At 45.6% G+C, this 18,958-nt stretch overlaps 1 protein-coding gene across 3 annotated transcripts in view; it reads left to right on the top strand.

Annotated features, from left to right (window-relative positions):
- The window catches only part of DNAAF9 (dynein axonemal assembly factor 9), a 548,844-nt gene that overhangs the window by 190,828 nt on the left and 339,058 nt on the right, over nucleotides 1-18,958 (top strand). For all 3 annotated transcript variants that reach the window (XM_078678718.1, XM_078678720.1, XM_078678719.1), the window contains exons 6-8: nucleotides 1,170-1,276; nucleotides 11,420-11,497; nucleotides 18,529-18,627. In XM_078678718.1, coding sequence (XP_078534844.1) covers nucleotides 1,170-1,276; nucleotides 11,420-11,497; nucleotides 18,529-18,627 — 284 coding nt within the window. The remainder of the gene's footprint in view (nucleotides 1-1,169; nucleotides 1,277-11,419; nucleotides 11,498-18,528; nucleotides 18,628-18,958) is intronic.

Here is an 18,958-nt window from a genome sequence, read left to right as displayed (position 1 = left end):
TGATATAGATGCTAAGCAATGTTTGTATTACATGCATGTTTACAGATCACGTCTTTTAAATGCTGCACTTGAGGTTTTTAAATGGAAACTCAGCTGGTAAGCAAATAGAACCCCCGCTGGTAATAAATCTGCTTAATCGCTGCCCTGAAATTAGAGTCTCCCAGTCACATCCCTGGTTGTGCCTAAGTGGCCCTCTTATGCTAATAGTCACTTGCACGTTTACCTTGTACGTTAGGAGCACTTTAGACTTCTTATAGATGTTTCTATTTTTACCTGTATGTGCTAAATTTACCCTTCTGCTCTTGAGTCTTACTTGTCTTGTGCCCAAGTAGCACTCTAAAGCTAAAAATCACTTGCACTTTACCCGGTATTTTGGGAACAGTTTAGACTGTTCCTTCCTATTGTTGTCTGTATTTTAACCTGTATGTGCTGAATTTACCCTGCCTCACTTGAGTCTTACATGCTTTATGCCAAGTGTTTTAAGTGTTTTTATCAGGATTAAATTGTAATAATTTTTTTATCAAATACGTTTATATGCTATTTTGATATACAATTTAACAGACTGAAATGTCTAAATAAGGTACATATTCATTCATTCAGCTGTGGCTGGATATGGGTCTTTACTTAGATTGCTGCAGTATGATAATAATGATTAATTAAATGATGTCCTCTGGAAAAGAGAAACTGCCTCACCAGTCTTTATCGTTGGTGCAATGGATGACAGGCACAAGTTGTATGCAGTGTTCACAATTTTCATCCTCAAACAAGTTGTTGTATGATCCTGATCACATAAAACACTCTTATTATTTAATGCATGTTGGAATGTTCACTGGTGTTGTGGAATCCTCATTCTGAGAGATCATGATCTTGAAGGAAGCCACATGCTCTCTGCAATTAATACAACTTGGGTGTCTGCTTTAGAACTGATGATACTTTGTCTTACATTTCTCAAAAACATTTATGCTGTTTTTCCATACCTTAAAAATCTCTAAGTGTATATGGGTGATACCGGAGTTTATTCAAAGTAGTACCGTTCATGGAGTTGTATTAATCGTCACAGTTGTCCACTTGTATATAATATTTTGACCTATCCGGTGTTCTTAAAAATAACGTGAAAAGTTGGAAGATGGCTAAATAATCTGATTGTTGCTTTTCATTTTCTTCCCTAGGTCATCTGCAAATGTTTGATATGTTCAATGTGGAAAAATGGCCAATAGTACAGGCCTTTGCACTAGACGGCATTGGCGGTGGTGGATTTTTTACCATGAAACATGAGGTAGGTTTGTGTATGATTTACTTGCGTTAGGTTACAGCAATTTATTAATTGCACTGCTACCCTGAGGTGTCTTGGCGCTGACTTCTAAAGAGCAAGGGAAGGAGCCTAATTGTTAAAGAGACAAGTTTTTGGCTCCTTCCTAAAGAAGATCAGTGTGGGCTTAGTTCTGATTGTTCTAGCACCAAAGATCTGCCTACCCAGTTAACTCTGTTGAATCTGGGAACCATCATTCGATTCTCCGCCAGGGAGCCCAGCAGTCTGCTAGGGACGTACCATTCAAAGGAATGCTTCAAGACCTCAGGGACAATTTTATGTAATGCTTTGTAGACAGTGGAAAGGACCTTAAATTTGATACGGTTTCTTACTTACTCTTAAGGTTTTTCCTGCATATTAACATCAAGGCCATTTCAGTAATCCAATTTTAAAAGACCTAACGCAGTATTCACTGTCATTTTAGAATGCACTGGGATGAAAGAAAATTATTTCTTAATCATTCCAAGCAGGTAGAAGCTTGAGGAAAATAAAGAATTGATTTGCTGCCCGTAGTTTAGCTCTCCATCTAATAAAATTCCTAAATGTTCAGCCTTGGTCACTGGGATAGGAGTTGGGCCCAATTTATCTGGCCACCAAACAGGAGACCAGGCAGGATAAAGATTCCTGAACAGAACTACCTTTGTTTTATTAGAATTAAGTTTAAGGCCGTGTTTATTCATCCAAGAACTGATTGCCAACATATAATCATGGAAATTGGCAGATACCTCCGTACCGTTTTTGAAGGCTGACAAAACAATTTGAGTATCGCCTGCGTACGAGGCTAGCGAAAGGCCAAAATATTTTACCAAAAGGACCAATTCTGTAACATAAATGCTGGGCTGATAACAAAACCTGCGGGACCCCACATGTGAGAGAAAAAGAAGAGGATTCATAATGACCCAGTGCTATTGATGGTAGTCTGTAGAGATTTGAATATATCCTTGATACCCAAAGTACTGAGACAATTGATCAACATCCTCTGGTCAATCGTATCAAATGTTGCTGACAAATCGAGGAGAATAAGTGCTGCAGCTCCACCTCTGTCCAGCGCCACCCTAATCTCTATTGCTTTAATCAAAATGGACTCTGTGCTATTCCCAGACCTGAAACCAAATTTAGTCTCTTCCAACAATATATTCTCTTGTTTGTACTGTGTAAACTGAGAATTCATAACTTTTTATAGTAGTTTAGTGGGTAATGGAAGGCGCTAAATGGGCTGATAATTGTTGGGATCAACTGGATTCAGAGTGGGATTCTTTAAAAGTGGAAGAAGTGATGCAATTGTTCACTGAGTGGGGAAAACTCTGGAAATAAACATGGAGTTGAAGATGGCTGTCTGATTTGCACCTATCAGGTCTGGGATACATTTCAGGACTAAGGTAGGGCAGGGGTCAGAAGGTGAGGCAGACTTTGCCCTGCTAACCATGATGGCTGCTCTGCCATAACAGGGGAAATTCAGTGAAGGAACAAACCTTGTAAGAATCCTGGAAGAAATCAGCTATGACATCAGAAGGAATTGTGTCCTCAAACGTGGAATACATTTGATTAATGTTATCCTTAAATCACTGCGCCAAAGTGTTGCGAAAAGCTTGCATGTTGTTACTGGAATTATTACCAGGAAGTGTTGTGAGTTTAGATACTACTTGAAAACGTTGTCTGTCTCTCTCTCTCTCTCTCTCTCTCTCTCTCTCTCTCTCTCTCTCTCTCTCTCTCTCTCTCTCTCTCTCTCTCTCTCTCTCTCTCTCTCTCTCTCTCTCTCTCTCTCTCCCTCCCTCTCTCCCTCCCTCTCTCTCTCTCTCTCTCTCTCTCTCTCTCTCTCTCTCTCTCTCTCTCTCTCTCTCTCTCTCTCTCTCTCTCTCTCTCTCTCTCTCCCTCTCTCCCTCTCTCCCTCTCTCCCTCTCTCCCTCTCTCCCTCTCTCCCTCTCTCCCTCTCTCCCTCTCTCCCTCTCTCCCTCTCTCCCTCTCTCCCTCTCTCCCTCTCTCCCTCTCTCCCTCTCTCCCTCTCTCTCCCTCTCGCTCTCTCGCTCCAGTTCAAACCCTGTGGACTGAGACGGCGGTGCGATTCTCCACATCTTGGACCGCAGTGTCTATTTGTTTCCAAAGTTCTGTCCAAAGGCACGAGAACGCACTCAACAGCAGTTGTTCACAGAACTTCGGAAACAAATTGACACGGCAGTCCAAGCTGGGGAGACTCGCACCGCCGTCTCTGTTTTCCATAGCACTGTCAGTGTAGTTTCATTCACGTGACATGGTTTTGAAGGGCTTTAAATTTGGCAAACTTTATTTTCACTGTGGTGAACAGGCGAAACACGTCCCAGCAACCGACTTGTGTAAAAAAATCTTTTAAAAAGCAGAACATGGCGTCGTCTCCCTGTACTGCATCGTCTCCCTGTACTTTCGAGTAGAGGATTGTGGAAAATATATAGATATATATATATATATATATCTCATGACTCCATAAGATGCTATCCATATTGGAGAATGTAAGCATTCTTTAAGTGATCAAGCCTTGTATGGGCAAAGTAAGAAAAAAGGGGGGATGAGAATATTCTGCCGCCTGGAGAAAAGCCAAATAGCCAAAATACATCTCTGTACACCATATTACCCTATGTGGACCCACAGCTCTTTTTCGTTATTGAGGCCAACCAGGGTTTTGGTAGATAATTCTACAATATATCTAGATTCGAAACTTCGCAACTTTTTGACCCGGTCACCTCCTCTTTCATCTTTTTGTATTTGGTCAATACAGAAGAACTTAAGTAAATCACTTTGCTATTATGCTTATGCTCAAAATGCCGGGCAACCGGATAGCTTTGGTCCTTATTTGTGATTGCCCACATGTGATCAACGATTCTCATTTTGGCAGGATGTATGGTGCTGCCACTGTATCTTTTAGGGCAAGGACATTCTAAGCAATAGATGGTAAACTCAGAATAGCAATTGAGTAATGTCATTATCTTTTTATGTTTGGTTGTGCCCTGTCCTTCAAATTCATATTCTGCTACCTTTTTCCTGAATTTGCAGTCCTTCCATCTCAAACAAGGAAAAAAGCCCCTACAAATTTCTTTCTTAGTAGGGTTGATTTTATAATGGATATGTACAAGATGATTCTTGATAGAAGTACTGCGCCTATAAGTAATCTGCGGTTGTAATGGTATCGCATCTCTTATGACATTATCATTGTGAATAATATGCCAGTTTTTCCTAAAGTTCTGGGATACTTTGTCTGACTTCTCATTGAATTCAGTAATCATCCTGATAGTCCCTGTTTCATTGTTGTGTCTTGGATTTGTCTGCTAGAAGCTGTTGTCTGTTAATAGAGTCTGTCTTCTTGACTGCTTCTTGCAATAGGCCATCAGTGTAGCTCCTTCTCCTGAATCTCTTAACTTCGCTACTTTGTGCCTTAAGATATTCCTCTTCGTTGGTGCAATCGCATTTAATGCACTGTGGTTCCCCAAAGGGTATGTTCTTAATCAGTGCTCTGGTGTGTTGGGTACCTGCATGCAAGATGGAGTTGCCGGCATTCAGCTTACGATACAATTTAGTCAATAGTCAATTACCATCTATGTACATCTCTAGATCCAAATAGAAGACAATTGAAGTGCTCATGTTTGCTGTGAATAGCAGGTTTAGTTCATTCTGATTGAGGACATCTACATAGGTTGAAACCTCCTCCTGGGTCCCTCTCCAGACAATAAATAAATCATCAATATACCTGGCCAAAAAGGGCCACTCTATCGCTCCATTGCTCCTGTCTGTCTTCCCAGGCCACATGCTTCTCCCACCAGCCCACGAACAAGTTCGCGTAGCTGGGGGCGAAGCACGTGCCCATCGCGGTACCCCGCCTTTACCGGGATAATTGCTCTGCAAACATGAGAATGTTGTTCTCAAGGCATGTCTAATAACCTAGCATTATGCTCTTGGTATTTTAATGCTCTCTTGCTGAGAAACCATTTGATAGCATAAAGGCCCATTAGATAGGCACAATTTATAGTCAGTAGTTTTAAAATGGTCTGTCAAATAATCTGTGCCAAAATACAGCTTACCAACCGAGCAGGCAGTAGAAACAGAATGGAAAATATAAAAAAACGCCCGCTTGTACTCACTTCATAGTATGTCCTATTCTAAGCAGTCCCTTCAAGACTGGTATATTTTGAGGCTCTAGTTGGCGACACTGGGTGAAACTAGGGTTTTGTTGGTCTAAAGGTCGGAATGTTTGTCTGAAGTGGGTTTGATATTCATTAGTAAGGAGTCTGTTTCTTGAAGTCAGAGAGATTGTCATTTATCATGTACATAGGGTAAGTAATGGGGTCTGGGATTGGTGTGTGGAGTTTCATTCCCTGTTAAAGACTTTAGGATATTAGTTCTCTTGAAGTTGGGTTTAAATTATGTTTCATGCATTTAAGTGACTTTTTGATATTCTTTTCTAGTGAATTGTATTCAGAAATGTTTATGGTTAATGTTTAACATTGCCATGAATAGGGACAACTGTCTACCTCCGAATAACTGAAGCAGCAAGCTTTCTCTGTTAATGTTCCGCCAAATATATTTGAAGAATAAAAACACGTAAATGTAAGGGTAAGGACTCACTTCATAGTATGTCCTATTCTAAGCAGTCCCTTCAAGACTGGTATATTTTGAGGCTCTAGTTGGCGACACTGGGTGAAACTAGGGTTTTGTTGGTCTAAAGGTCGGAATGTTTGTCTGAAGTGGGTTTGATATTCATTAGTAAGGAGTCTGTTTCTTGAAGTCAGAGAGATTGTCATTTATCATGTACATAGGGTAAGTAATGGGGTCTGGGATTGGTGTGTGGAGTTTCATTCCCTGTTAAAGACTTTAGGATATTAGTTCTCTTGAAGTTGGGTTTAAATTATGTTTCATGCATTTAAGTGACTTTTTGATATTCTTTTCTAGTGAATTGTATTCAGAAATGTTTATGGTTAATGTTTAACATTGCCATGAATAGGGACAACTGTCTACCTCCGAATAACTGAAGCAGCAAGCTTTCTCTGTTAATGTTCCGCCAAATATATTTGAAGAATAAAAACACGTAAATGTAAGGGTAAGGACTCTGCCCCCTGGTCCAATGACAATCTAAAAAACCTTAAACAGGGATGCAAAGAAGCCGAGAGAAGGTGGAGACGTGACTATTTGGACACCTTTAAAGAGGAGTGGAAAAATAAGGTCCTTGTATATAAGAACCTGATTAAAAAATCTAAGGCAGAATATTATTCCTCCTTGATCTGTAACTCCACCAACAATTCCAGGAGCATTTTTAACATCCTTAATAATGTCTCTAACCCTGAGTGTTCCAGGAACGCTATCGTCCCGTCCCAAGACCTGTGTGATAACCTTGCGGTTTTTTTCAAGGAAAAAATTGAACTCATCCTTAGGGACTTGGAAAATCCTCCGGAATTCGTCCCTTCATCCGACTTAAGACCTGGGTCTCCTGTGGGCCAGACGGCTGGTCCTGCCTTGGCTATGAAAGAAATGCTACTTGAGTTTCCACCACTTACGTATGAGGCCTTTACTAAGCTAGCCAAAGGGATTTCCTCTGGGTCTCCTCTGGACCCTGTGCCCCCAAAAATTTGGAAGGAATTTGAGGATGAATTATTCCCCCCACTTCACCTAATTTGTAACCAATCACTATTGACTGGCACCGTTCCAGCTCAATGGAAACGGGCGCTAGTATCGCCTCTGCTAAAAAAGCCTTCCTTGGAACCAGATTGCTCTAAAAACTATAGGCCCATCTCCCGGTTACCTTTCCCTGCCAAGATTGTGGAGCGCTTAGTTAGTAACTCACTCTCCAGCCATCTGGAATGTCATCAATTATTAGATGGGGCTCAATTTGGCTTCCGGCCTGCCCACAGAACCGAAACAGCTCTAATCACCGCTATGGACGAGCTTCAAAGGCGCGCAGACAGAAGGTAGGCAGTGTTCTTGATCCTGCTTGATATATCTGCCGCCTTTGATACGGTGAATCACAAGATTCTGTTGAGGCGGCTATTTGAGGCGGGAGTGAGAGGTACAGCGTGGCAGTGGTTCCAATCATTCCTGCAGGACAGGGAGCAGGCAGTGTCCCTACCACCCTTTCAGTCAGGTTTCTCCTTGATATCTCATGGGGTTCCTCAGGGCTCCGTAATCAGCCCAATCCTTTTCAATCTTTATCTCAGACCCCTGATTTCACTCATTAAAAGCTTTAACATCAGGATTGTCAACTATGCTGACGACACGCAGATGATCCTCTCCCTGGAAGGTGAGGACTCAACATCTGTGGAGGTTCTCCACAACTGTCAACGTGATACGTCTCGATGGTTAAAAGACAATTCCCTCCAGTTCAATTCAGGAAAGACGGAGGTGCTCTTTAGTGCCGAAACTAAGATTTCCCGACCATTTCCAAACAACTTTTTGTCCTCGGAAACAGGGACCACAGTTCGACCGGTGGAATCAGTCCGTAATCTAGGGGTCATGCTGGATCAAAGGCTCAGTATGGTGACACATGTGCAAAAGACGTCTGCCTGCTGCTTTGCAATCCTTTGCTCCCTAAGAAAAGTCCTGCCTCTTCTACCATCCCAGGCCCGTGCCCAAGTGGTAAGATGTACCATCCTTAGCAGGCTGGACTATTGCAACGCCCTTCTGCTAGGATCCCCTGGGTTCCTTTTGGATAGGCTCCAAAGGGTCCAATCAGCAGCTGCTAAGCTGGCCTTGGGGCTTCCGAGAAGATCTCGTGGGCCGTCCGCTGTGGGTAAATTGCACTGGCTGCCGGTGAGACCGAGGATACAGTTCAAGGCCCTCTGCATAGTCTTTAGGGCTCTCCATGGAACTGGCCCAGCCCCTTTACAATCGAAATTTGCCTGGTATACTCCTACCAGACAGCTTCGATCCTCTGAGGCTAAGCTGGTTGTTGTACCCAGATTTAAGAAAGTTAGATCCGGAGGTAGATCCTTTGAAGTGGCAGCTGCCAAACTCTGGAACACTCTACCTGCTGAGATTAGGCACATCTCTGAACTCCTCCCATTCAGAAGAAGGATTAAAACCTGGTTATTTCCCGTGGCTACCGCCTGAAAGCTCAGACTCTCCGTGACCACTTACGTTTCCTCTGATCTATTTAGCGCCAGGATGCCTGCAATGGTGACAGTTGCGCTCTACAAATGCCTTAAATAAATAAATAAATAATAAGAAGGCGCGTTATTTTCCAGAGCCTACATGCTTTCTTTGAAAACAAAAACTTTCCTTCATTGGCCTCTGTCGATCTGGAGACATTGGAAAGATAAATGACTATATTGGAGGCTATGAGGTGTGAAAAGATCTACCTCCTATTTAAGTTTCAGGCCCTATGGTCTCACTGGCACTTTTTACATGCAGTTTGGGACCTAGAAAGCCCATCGCCTGACTAAATTGTACAGTTCCTTGCTAGGGATGGTAACTAACCATTCCAGAAGCAGGCCTTGTTTTCGTATTCAAACCCGGTACGTCAACTGACCTAAACTACTTACATTTATCCATTTTCTTCCTCAACTTAGGTTCAAAATTATTTACAAATATACTGACTAGTCAATTTTGTTGTATCTGTTTATTAAGGTTGTTGTACATGAATAAAAAAACAATAAACCATCATAGGAATTGTCATACAGAACCAGTAGGTAATTAGCCGTACACCATTTGTAAGTCAGTGGTTCAACGGCATGGTAACATCATTAGCAGTGTGTACAACTGATAACAATTGGCATATCCCATCAATCATAGAGCCCCCATCCTCCATCAGTAATACGAAATGATCTTGTTGTGGTACATTATAACTCGACTATGCGATTACATTTCAAGTACACACTCCGCGATATCACATCAGTCACCCTATATAAACCAAACAGTCTTTTGAAATACACTGAACGTGAAAACACTAACGGGAACAGAGGGTAGGAGGGAAAACAGAAGCCGCATAAAGGTAGGCAAAGAAACGCGGGTCCCAAGTGCTGTGAAATAGTCTGTCAATCATCGTATGGGTGCACATCTTGACTGCTAGGAGAAACAGCTGTATAGTTTGGGGCATGAAGGAGACTTTTAACAAATCAAAGCATAGTGTGGGCCATAAGTCTGCCCAAATATAACTTATAATTATTCTGAATTAGAAATATCCAAATGATCTTCTGGTGTCAACAGCCCCTGTAATGTACACAGCATTGCATTCCATGTAGCAGAAATAGGGAATTTACGCAGGCCCAACGTATCCTCATGCATCAAAGAGACCGCCTCAGCCTTCACCCAATTCAGCATGGAAAGAAACCAAGGGCCAGATGTAGGTAATTCTATTTTACCGATTCATAAATACCGAATTTTACCGATTCGGTATTTATGAATCGGTAAAATAGAAGTAGTCAGATGTAGGTAAATTTCTTTTCTTATTTACCGAATCGGTAAGATTCGGTATTTACCGATTCGGTAAATACCGAATCGGTATTGCCCATTGATTCCTATGGGCCTTGAAGCCCATAGGAATCAATGGGCAATACTGATTCGGTATTTACTGAATCGGTAAATACCGAATCCTGCAAGGGTGCAGGGGGTGTCACTTTGACACCCTCTAGCACCCCAAATACAGGCATGTGTGACATGTGGCACACAGACATGCCCTAAGGGCATGTCTGTGTTTCACATGGCACAGGTGTGCATGCACAGATGTGCATGCACACCTGCTTTCGGTATTTTACCACCCAATAAGATTGGGTGGTACAATACCGACGCTTAAGGGCCTGTGACACTCAGGAGTGTCACCTACATGTGGAATTACCGAATCGGTAAATTTACCAATTCTGTAAAATGCTGGCCCCTACATGCCGAATCTTAAATACCGGTCGGTAACGGCCGAAATCATCCGTTATCGACCGATATTTCCTCTCCTACATCTGGCCCCAAGCCTTTAGCGGCGGGGGCTCCTCTGTCTTCCACATGCTCATAATTAATCGTTTGGCCACAATAAACCCCAAATCTAGGAACCTATTGGATGCATTGTGTTCTTTGCTTCTTTATACTGACTAGTCATGTAGAGAATCTGCTCTTGAGTGTTGATCCTACATCTCGTAGAGAAATTGAATAAAAGAAAAATCCCACATACTTCCCCACACTTGACAGTGAAAGAGCTTTTGATTGAGAAAACTGGACTTTTCTACACTATGCGATTCCTAAAAACAGTCTGAGGCCGTTGATGGGGTACTACATATGGAAGGGATAAGTGACTCCAAAAGCAAGGGTGGTGATTAATAAAGCAAGATCTGTGCACTTTCTTCTTGGAAGATGGACCAGCAGTGATGACCTCTCTAACACTGAGACATATGAAAAGGACATTAGGCTTTCCTATATCAGCTGACCGGTTGATGATTATTTTGGATCTGCGACCCCCGGATATGAAAGCCATATTGAGGAATGATAGCTTTCTTACTATGTATATGCTACTCGCAAAGCAAGTGATAGCGACCCATTGGAGAAAGGTAGACCCATCTGCACTAATTGGTTGGGTAAAACAACTGTGAGTGTTGATTACCTTGGAAGTGAGCTGCTATGATCCAGCAGATGAGAGGAGCAAATCCAAAGGTATGTGCAAGCCATTAATCTGTGGTGAGATGATCTGAAGACCTTACATGTTTTCAAGCTATTGTGCAACCCATGAATGTCTGTGCAGAAGGGTTTAAACATTAGAAGAGCTGCATTAACTCTCAGATGACAGCTAACCTAGGATGTTAACTTTTAACTGAGCTTACATGTGCACTTTTCAACATGCGGCTCTTGTTGAGGAAAGGGATGGCAGGGTAGTGAAGGGTAATGGAAGCTGCATAAACTGAAAGAAACTGCACTGCTTTTGTTACGTTTTTTTTTTTACAACTTGCCTCGGTGAATTCTTTGAAAATGGCTAAAACAATGAAATTACATAATAGAAAAAAGAAATCCTAGAATTGGTGTGGATTTGCTTGGGATGTTGTGTAGAGATTGCATTTTTATTCAGCCCTATAAAGCATGTTAACTGGAGTGTTCTGGTGAAGTTCAGCAAATAAAAATAAATTGTTATCTTCGGTATATGTACACTGATTTTGAATAGATATACATTTATTTTTGCAGTTAGTAGATGTAAGTGAGGATTTGTGGAAAACGTACAGCAGAATGGATCCAGTTTCCCTTGAGGTTCTTGTGACGGAGGTAATATATTTATAATTCGCAATGCCAGCCTTTTCTACCTATTAGTATGATGAGAATTGAGCTTTTTAGTTCTTTTTTTCTTTTGATAAATGTGGAATGCATGTTTTAACACCTCTTTATTAGTATATTTGGTATGTTAAACTAAATTGAGGGTTGAATTACCAGTCAATAGAGCCCACCGTTGTCAACTTTGCTTCACAACACCTTGCCAATTTAGTATACTCATTAATACCTGTTTAGGAACTGGAGCGAAAAACAATTCAGTAGTTTCTCAGCCCCTCACACCCCCGCTTATCCATCCGGATCCATTTTTAGGTCTCGCCCTGGAATTCGCATCCGAAGGATGCGTCCAGGGTCGGAGACTTATAGCGAGCTGACACGGGGGAATGACGGACAAAAAACTGTCACGCGCTTCTCCCCGGCTGGATTCAGCTGCTTGCACGCGCACCAACATTCACGCATGCGCACATCACAGGCACACGCATACACAGCACTCACGCATGCGCACATACACACGCGCTGCTTACTTTCACTTTGCAACCCCCCCACCAGTCATCGGATTTTTTTACACACGCACGCATGCATGCATACATACACACACACACACACAGACACACGCGCACGCACAGGCACACACGCACACACAGGCAGACACACACGCGCGCGCGCGCGCACATGTCCCCTCCCCCCCTCACACCCCACTCACCGAGTTCTTTTCGTGTGTCCCTCTCTCCTTCCCTCTCTCCTTCGGCAGGCAGCGGCAGGCAACGGGTCATCCTCAGCAGCAGGCGGGGCTCTCCACGAGCACAGGAGCCCCGCTAGCTGACACGCAAATCTTCCGGCAATCTTCCGGCTGACGGGCACAGGAGCGCGGGGTAGGCTCCCGTCTGCTTCCTGTCTTTTTGCGGCCCCGCCCCCGTCCCAACACAGGTTGCCTGGCTTCCTGTTCGAGCCGGGCTGCGGCGGTGAGTTTTTGCACAGGGCACACGCTAACCCATATACCCGGCTGTAGCTACGCCCTCTATGCACACCTCATCAATCAATGAAAATGTACTTAGTTGGATATGGTTGTTGAAAAGATTATGCAGAACGGTGCAGTAAAGTGTTCGGTAGAATGTCGCCTTCAGTAAATTGAATGGAAACGAGTGACGAATCTCTGTGAGTAAGTGCGCATTATTTTGTGCCAACGTTTTTTTGTCTTCAAATAGCCTTTTTAAAAATGCGCTCATCTGCAAGATTGGGAATTTTAAAAAGCTGCTCTTTGTAATGTTTATCTATTAGTCGACAACTGCTTTTATTGGTGGACTTTGGAATGTCGCTAGAATTATGTAATATCAATCAAATATCCAAGAAACAAATCAAGGGTTTAAAGTGAAAGTAACCGCAAGTAAAACATTGCGCCTAGAATCCTGAATGTCTAATCTATGAGCATCGAGGTCTCGGTTTGCATAGATCGGGTTATAGCCATGTGTGTTCCATCACTTGGCTTAACATAGAATGAATATTCTTATGCTGCGCATTCGCCTTTTTATGCAAAGAAAATTAAAATAGCGCATAAATAAAAATAAAAACATTGCCATTTACAGTACTAGTAGCTTAAACTTAAATAATGCGAGACCTATTGCATTGCAAATGCTTGTTACTGGGAAGGTTCCACCCAACATCAGTCCTGAGATGTGCGGTTTGGGCCATCAGTGGCATCATCAAGCACCCAAAACCTCACCGCTCCACTGCCACTCTAGCTAAATATTCAAGTAAATGGACACCAATCAGTGCTTTCTTGCCACATTTGCTCAGAGTGGAGTTGGCTCGTAGCCATACTCTCAATTTAAACCCAGGAGAGATTGAATTTCACTGAAATTTACAGAAGCACAGGTAAAGGAAGTAAATATTTGTCCCTGGAAAATAGAGGACTTACTTAGTAAAGTCAACGACTACAACTTAGCAAGATACTGGCAACAATTCCATATCCTTATGCTTCAAGAAATATGGGTGCAATCCCCAGTTCATTTAAAGGATACATCGAATACTTCAGCCGAGCATGCAATAGTGCCAACTTCGGATCCCTAGGCAGTTCCCATGCCAATACCTCTGAGAGGCAGCGAAAGACCCCAGTCCAGAACCTATGCAACCCCGAGCATCTCCATGTGGTGTGGAATAGTGTGCCAACCTCTGACCCACAGCGCAGGCAGTCCTGGGAACCTATCATACCTGCCTTCCATAGACGCTCCCTAGTAAAGTACGTACGGTGAAGATACTTGATTTGTATGAGCCTCAGGCGTGTGGAAATCGCTGTCCCCCTAGGACTCGCCACGGCCTCCATCCACTCTCCCTCCTCCAACTCCCCCACATCCCCCACCCACGCGGCCCGCAGCTTCTGTAGGTCAGGAGAACAATGTCACACCAAGGACTGGTATATACGGGACAGCTTTTTATCTGGGAGTTCCCCCATAAACAGCTGGGCCTCAAGTGGGCTAAAGTCTGGGAGAGTGTCAATGCCCGTCAGATATGGTGTCAAGGCATGCCGGAATTGGAGGAATCTAAAGAATTGAGAGCGGGGCATCCCGAATTCAGCCTGCAGGTCCAGGAAGGACTTCAACGTATCGCCCGACATAACATCCCCCAGAGAGGAGATACCTATGGCATCCCACCCATCAAATCCCTTCAGGGTCACTAGGTGGGGCAAATGGCCGTTCCTCCACAGGGGGGTCTCCCGAGTGAGGACACTCCACCATTTCATTCGGCGGAGCGCCTGTCGCCAGATAGAGAAGACCACTTGCAGAGCCGGCGGAAGACCCGCCGTAGCTGCGCCGAGTATAGTAGTGTGTGGATAGATGCCGAGCCCATGAGGTGGCGCTCCACCACATAAGCTGTGTCCCCCCTGTCGCGGTACCACCAGTCATTGAGGATCAAGAGATGTGCCGCCTGATAGTATGAGAGGATATCTGATGTGTCCAGGCCCCCGGCGTAATGTGGAAAGGAAGCATGTCGGGAGTGCCACCCTCACGGTCCCCCCCTCCCACAGAAACCGACCCAGTGCCGAGTTGACCTGCTGAAACCAGCGGGTGGAATAGGGTATGGATGGTTCTGCAGTTGATACACAAGCCGTGGGAGCGCCACCATTTTGAATATGGCCGATCTCCCGTAGATAGACAATGGCATACGAGACCACACCTTCAGGTCCGCCCGCGTGCGATCCCAGACCGGAGTGAGGTTGCGGGCTCGGGAGGCACCCGCACTTTCGGATAAATAAACACCCAGGTACTTCATCACCCCGGCAGCCAGCTGCATGTCTACCGCCCCGCCACCCACCGTCTGCCCGTCACCCAGCACCCACAATGTGGATTTACCCGGGTTTACATACAAGCCAGAGGATTCCCCGAAAATCATCAAGATGCGCAGCAGCTGTGGCCCAGACCGGTCCAGGTCCGTGAGGAAGAACAGCACATCGTCAGCGTACAGCGCTATCTTATCTGTAAGGCTGGGGGACCACCGAAACCCCTTGAGCTGGGCATCGATGCGCACCCACGCGGCTAAAGGCTCCATAGCCAACGCAAACAGGTATGGAGAGAGGAGACACCCATGTCGCATACCCCTCTGAACCGGAAAGGGCCGTGAAACCGCCCCCCCAACACGCACGGACGCAGTGAGATCAGTGTATAACAACTGTACATGGGCCAAAAAGCGAGGACCCAGGTTGAGGCGCCGTAACAGGGCAGACAAGTATGTCCCGCTCAAAGAGTCAAAGGCGCAATCCATATCCGCTAAAAATAATGCAGCCGGCTCACCTAAGTTCCTCCAGGCAGAGATCGCCACCTGGGCCCGTCTGATATTGTGCCGGGTCACCCTCCGGGGCATGAAGCCCGCCTGGTCCGGGTGTACCAGGTCTGCAATATAAGGCCGAAACCTGTTAGCCAGAGCTTTGGCCAAGACCTTGGCTTCAGTGTTTACCACTTGACTGCTAAGGCAATTCCCCCCATGTGCTGAACTTTTCAGATTTCCATGGTTTCATGACAAGGTCAGCTCGTCATAAGCACACGACCAGTGTACTGCATGACGAGCTGAGCTCGTCATGAGCATCGAAGGGGTTAAGAAGCGATATCGGGCGATAGGACGAGTGACTCTCCGGGGGTCGGCCCAGCTTTAAAAAGACCACTACCTCGGCGTGCCTCCAGTCCGGCGGGAGCACTCCACTCTCCCGCGCCTCCTCAATTACCGGACGCAGCCGGGGGCCCAGCTGTACATGAAAGCGCTTAAAAAACTCACAAGGGAACCCATTGGAGCCCGGCGCCTTCCTGGGGTTGAGTTCACCAAGGCCGTGCCCAGCTCCTTGTCAGTGAGCGGCGTATCCAAGAGGTCTCGTGCCTCATCAGGGACCGACCGCGGGGGGAGGTCATCTATGAACCGCCGAACAACCTTGGCCGACAGGCACTCCTGAGGTGCATATAGCCCCTCGTAATATGTAGCAAATTTCTCCGCTATGGCAGACGGTTCAGTAACCGGGGATCCCACTGAGTCCAACTACTGAGGCAGCGGCTGGGCGTGAAGAGCCCCCTGACATAAACGGTGAAGCATTTTACAGGATTTGTCTCCCCACTGATATACCCGACTGCGGGTAGCCAACCATGCCTGTCGTGCCTCATCAAGTAGGACCGCAGCATATTGCTGCTGAGCCAGGACTAGATTCCGCCCTATAGATCTATCCCCTTCCTCCCTGCACCTACGTTCCAGGACTACCAACTCCGCCTCCCGCCGCACCAGATCCCGCCGCCTCTCCGCCCGGGCCACCACGCACCAGGAGATGTCCACCCCACGCAGGGTAGATTTCAGGGCTTCCCAAAGAGTCATCGGGAAGTCGACGGAGTCACAGTTGGCCGTCAAGTAATGGTCTATTTCCCGGGTCATATGTTCCCTATAATCAGTCTGGAGCAGGTGCCAACTAGACATGCGCCAACTAAATGGGTGCCGGCAGGGCCCACTCGAAAAGTAAGGGCCACTGGTGAATGATCGGACAGGGCCCTTGGCAGGATGTCCGAGGTCACGATTCTCTGGGCCAGACCCTCGGGGACAAACAAGTAGTCCAGCCTGGAGAACGAGCCGTGCACCGAGGAGAAATAAGTGTACTCTCGGCGCACGCCATGGCCAAACCTCAAGACGTCCACCCAGTCCAGGCTCGTGGCAAGGGCACGAAGCCTGGTGGGGGGTCCCTCCACGTCTACCTCAGTCGCCCCCCTCCGCCACCGGTCTATGCATACGTCCATCACATAGTTCCAATCCCCCCCACTATAGCAAGGGTGTCCGGCATCTCACCCCAGAGGGACATGACCTTTTCAACTAGGGACCACTGCAACGGTGGAGGGGCATAAATGCTACCCAGTGTCACCCTGTCGCCCCCAACCCTCCCCTGGACAAAGATGTACCTGCCCTGAGGGTCGGACCAACTCCGTTCATGTATAAAGGAGACTCTACGATGTATAAGGACAGCAAACCCCCGGGATCCCCTCCTGAAGCCTGCATGATAAGCATGTATATTTCCAAATCATTGTAAGGAAAGTGCCTTTGTGCGCAATAAGTGGGTCTCCTGAAGCAGCAGGGCATCTACCCCGGCTCTCTTGGCATATTGAAGGACTGCCCCCCGCTTTACTTTATCTATTACCCCCCACACATTCCAACTCAGTAGTCGCAGTGTACCTGGAGCTACGCACCCTCCATCCTTAGCAGTAGACATTGTAAAAAGGCATTGTATGAGCCGCGGCGGCCCCGACAGATCAGCATTTAAACATCCCAGTGTAAAGACAGCAGCAACATAAGCGCAACCAGAGCCACCCCCCACCCTCCCATCCCAACCCCGAACACCCCCCCCGCCACCTCCCACCCCGCACCTCCCAACATGGAAGCACCTGTCGCGGTCGTATCGCGGCCTGGCCTCCAACGGGAGACCAAGAGCCACCCCCTCCAATGGATCCCCTGAACATACCCCATAACTAGGGAATCGCCACCCCGACCCACCCACTCCTACAGGGCAGGTGTCCAGCCCAATACAGGGCACCTGAGCATTCGATAGCAACATAGAATCCAAGGTGAACGTCTCAGTCCTCATTTCACCCCACTCGGTATCGCCTGCTCCAGGGCCGGCCGCGGAGACGCTGATCTCGCACGGGAGGCACGGTCAGATCCGGATTTCCTACGACGCCTCCGCTGACTCCTCAACCCCTCACGGGCCACCCCGCTCGAGGATGAGTCAGAATCACCTCCCAAGGGCGCATTGACCCTGATCTTGACTGTCTCATCTGCCCATTGGAACACCTCCTCCGGGGAGTCAAAGAAGAGTGTGCGGGACTTGTAAATGACACGCAGCTTCGCGGGATAAAGCAAGGCATATTGAAGTTTGAGGCCACGGAGACGGGCTTTGGCTGCGAGGAAGTTAATTAGGTTTTTAATAATATATTAAATATGTAACATTTGATCATCTGTTTTTCAATGTACTAATAACATGAAAAATGCAACATTTTTTGGCGTTCGCGTAGAACAGATGAGTTTGAAAGTAAGTGGCATTTTGATTTTTGGCGCTTGTGTTAGTGATAATAATTTTCATGTGAAGAAGAGGAAGTTGGTTCAATACTGATACGAAGCAACGGTTTTGTGGAAACGCTGATGAAGTAACGGTAATAAGAACTAATGGTGGTCAAAATAATAACATATTACTGGATGCAGGCAACCCCAGCACCTGCAGCCAAGATCTTTATTGAGAGGAGATCCACACATGGTCCCCAGAGTCCCAAACCTTGCACTGCACAACGTGAGCTGCACTGAGCCCCATACTATGCAGGCTTTAAGGCACTATGTTAATGAAATGCTGTAAACTTTCATTCCTGATATATGTTAAACCATTGTGAAGCAGGCTCGTTCTGTGCAATAGAGAGAAGAACTGGCATTTGTAATTAAGCATATTAGTGCATGTTACCGCGTACAAATGCTACTCATGTCTTGTATTTTTCTTTACTAATGATAAAACGCATGTCTGTTTTTAGGATTTACAGATTTTTGAACACCAGTGGACCTTATTCTTCTCCAATTTTGAAGTTGAAATCCCCTTTATTTTGGAGCTGTCAGAATCTCAGGCTGGAGAGGTGCAGTGCATCCTTTTTCTTTTAAGTAAAACGAACAAAACATTGAACTGTAAACATCCAAGACGAAGTGCAACTTGTTGCTTATTGTTACTGATTACTTTGCGTTTTAAAACCAAGTTCACAATTTAAAATTATTTGCAAATGTTAGTGAATGTATGTTATTTGTTGTGACGCGTTATGAAAGCAAGAATCATTCCAAATTTTGCCAAAGTGGAATAATCAGTGAATTACCTGTCAGTTCTTAGCAGTTTGTACTTTAGAACAGATTGCGGCAGTAGCAGGTCTGATCATCAAAGTGTACATAATGGATCATCTGTCAGTGTTTGAGAAT

This window comes from Lissotriton helveticus, chromosome 2_2 (genome assembly GCF_964261635.1).
Source record: "Lissotriton helveticus chromosome 2_2, aLisHel1.1, whole genome shotgun sequence".
NCBI lineage: Eukaryota > Metazoa > Chordata > Amphibia > Caudata > Salamandridae > Lissotriton > Lissotriton helveticus.
Note: the sequence above shows the minus strand (reverse complement) of the source record. Positions and strands in the feature narration are given on the sequence as shown.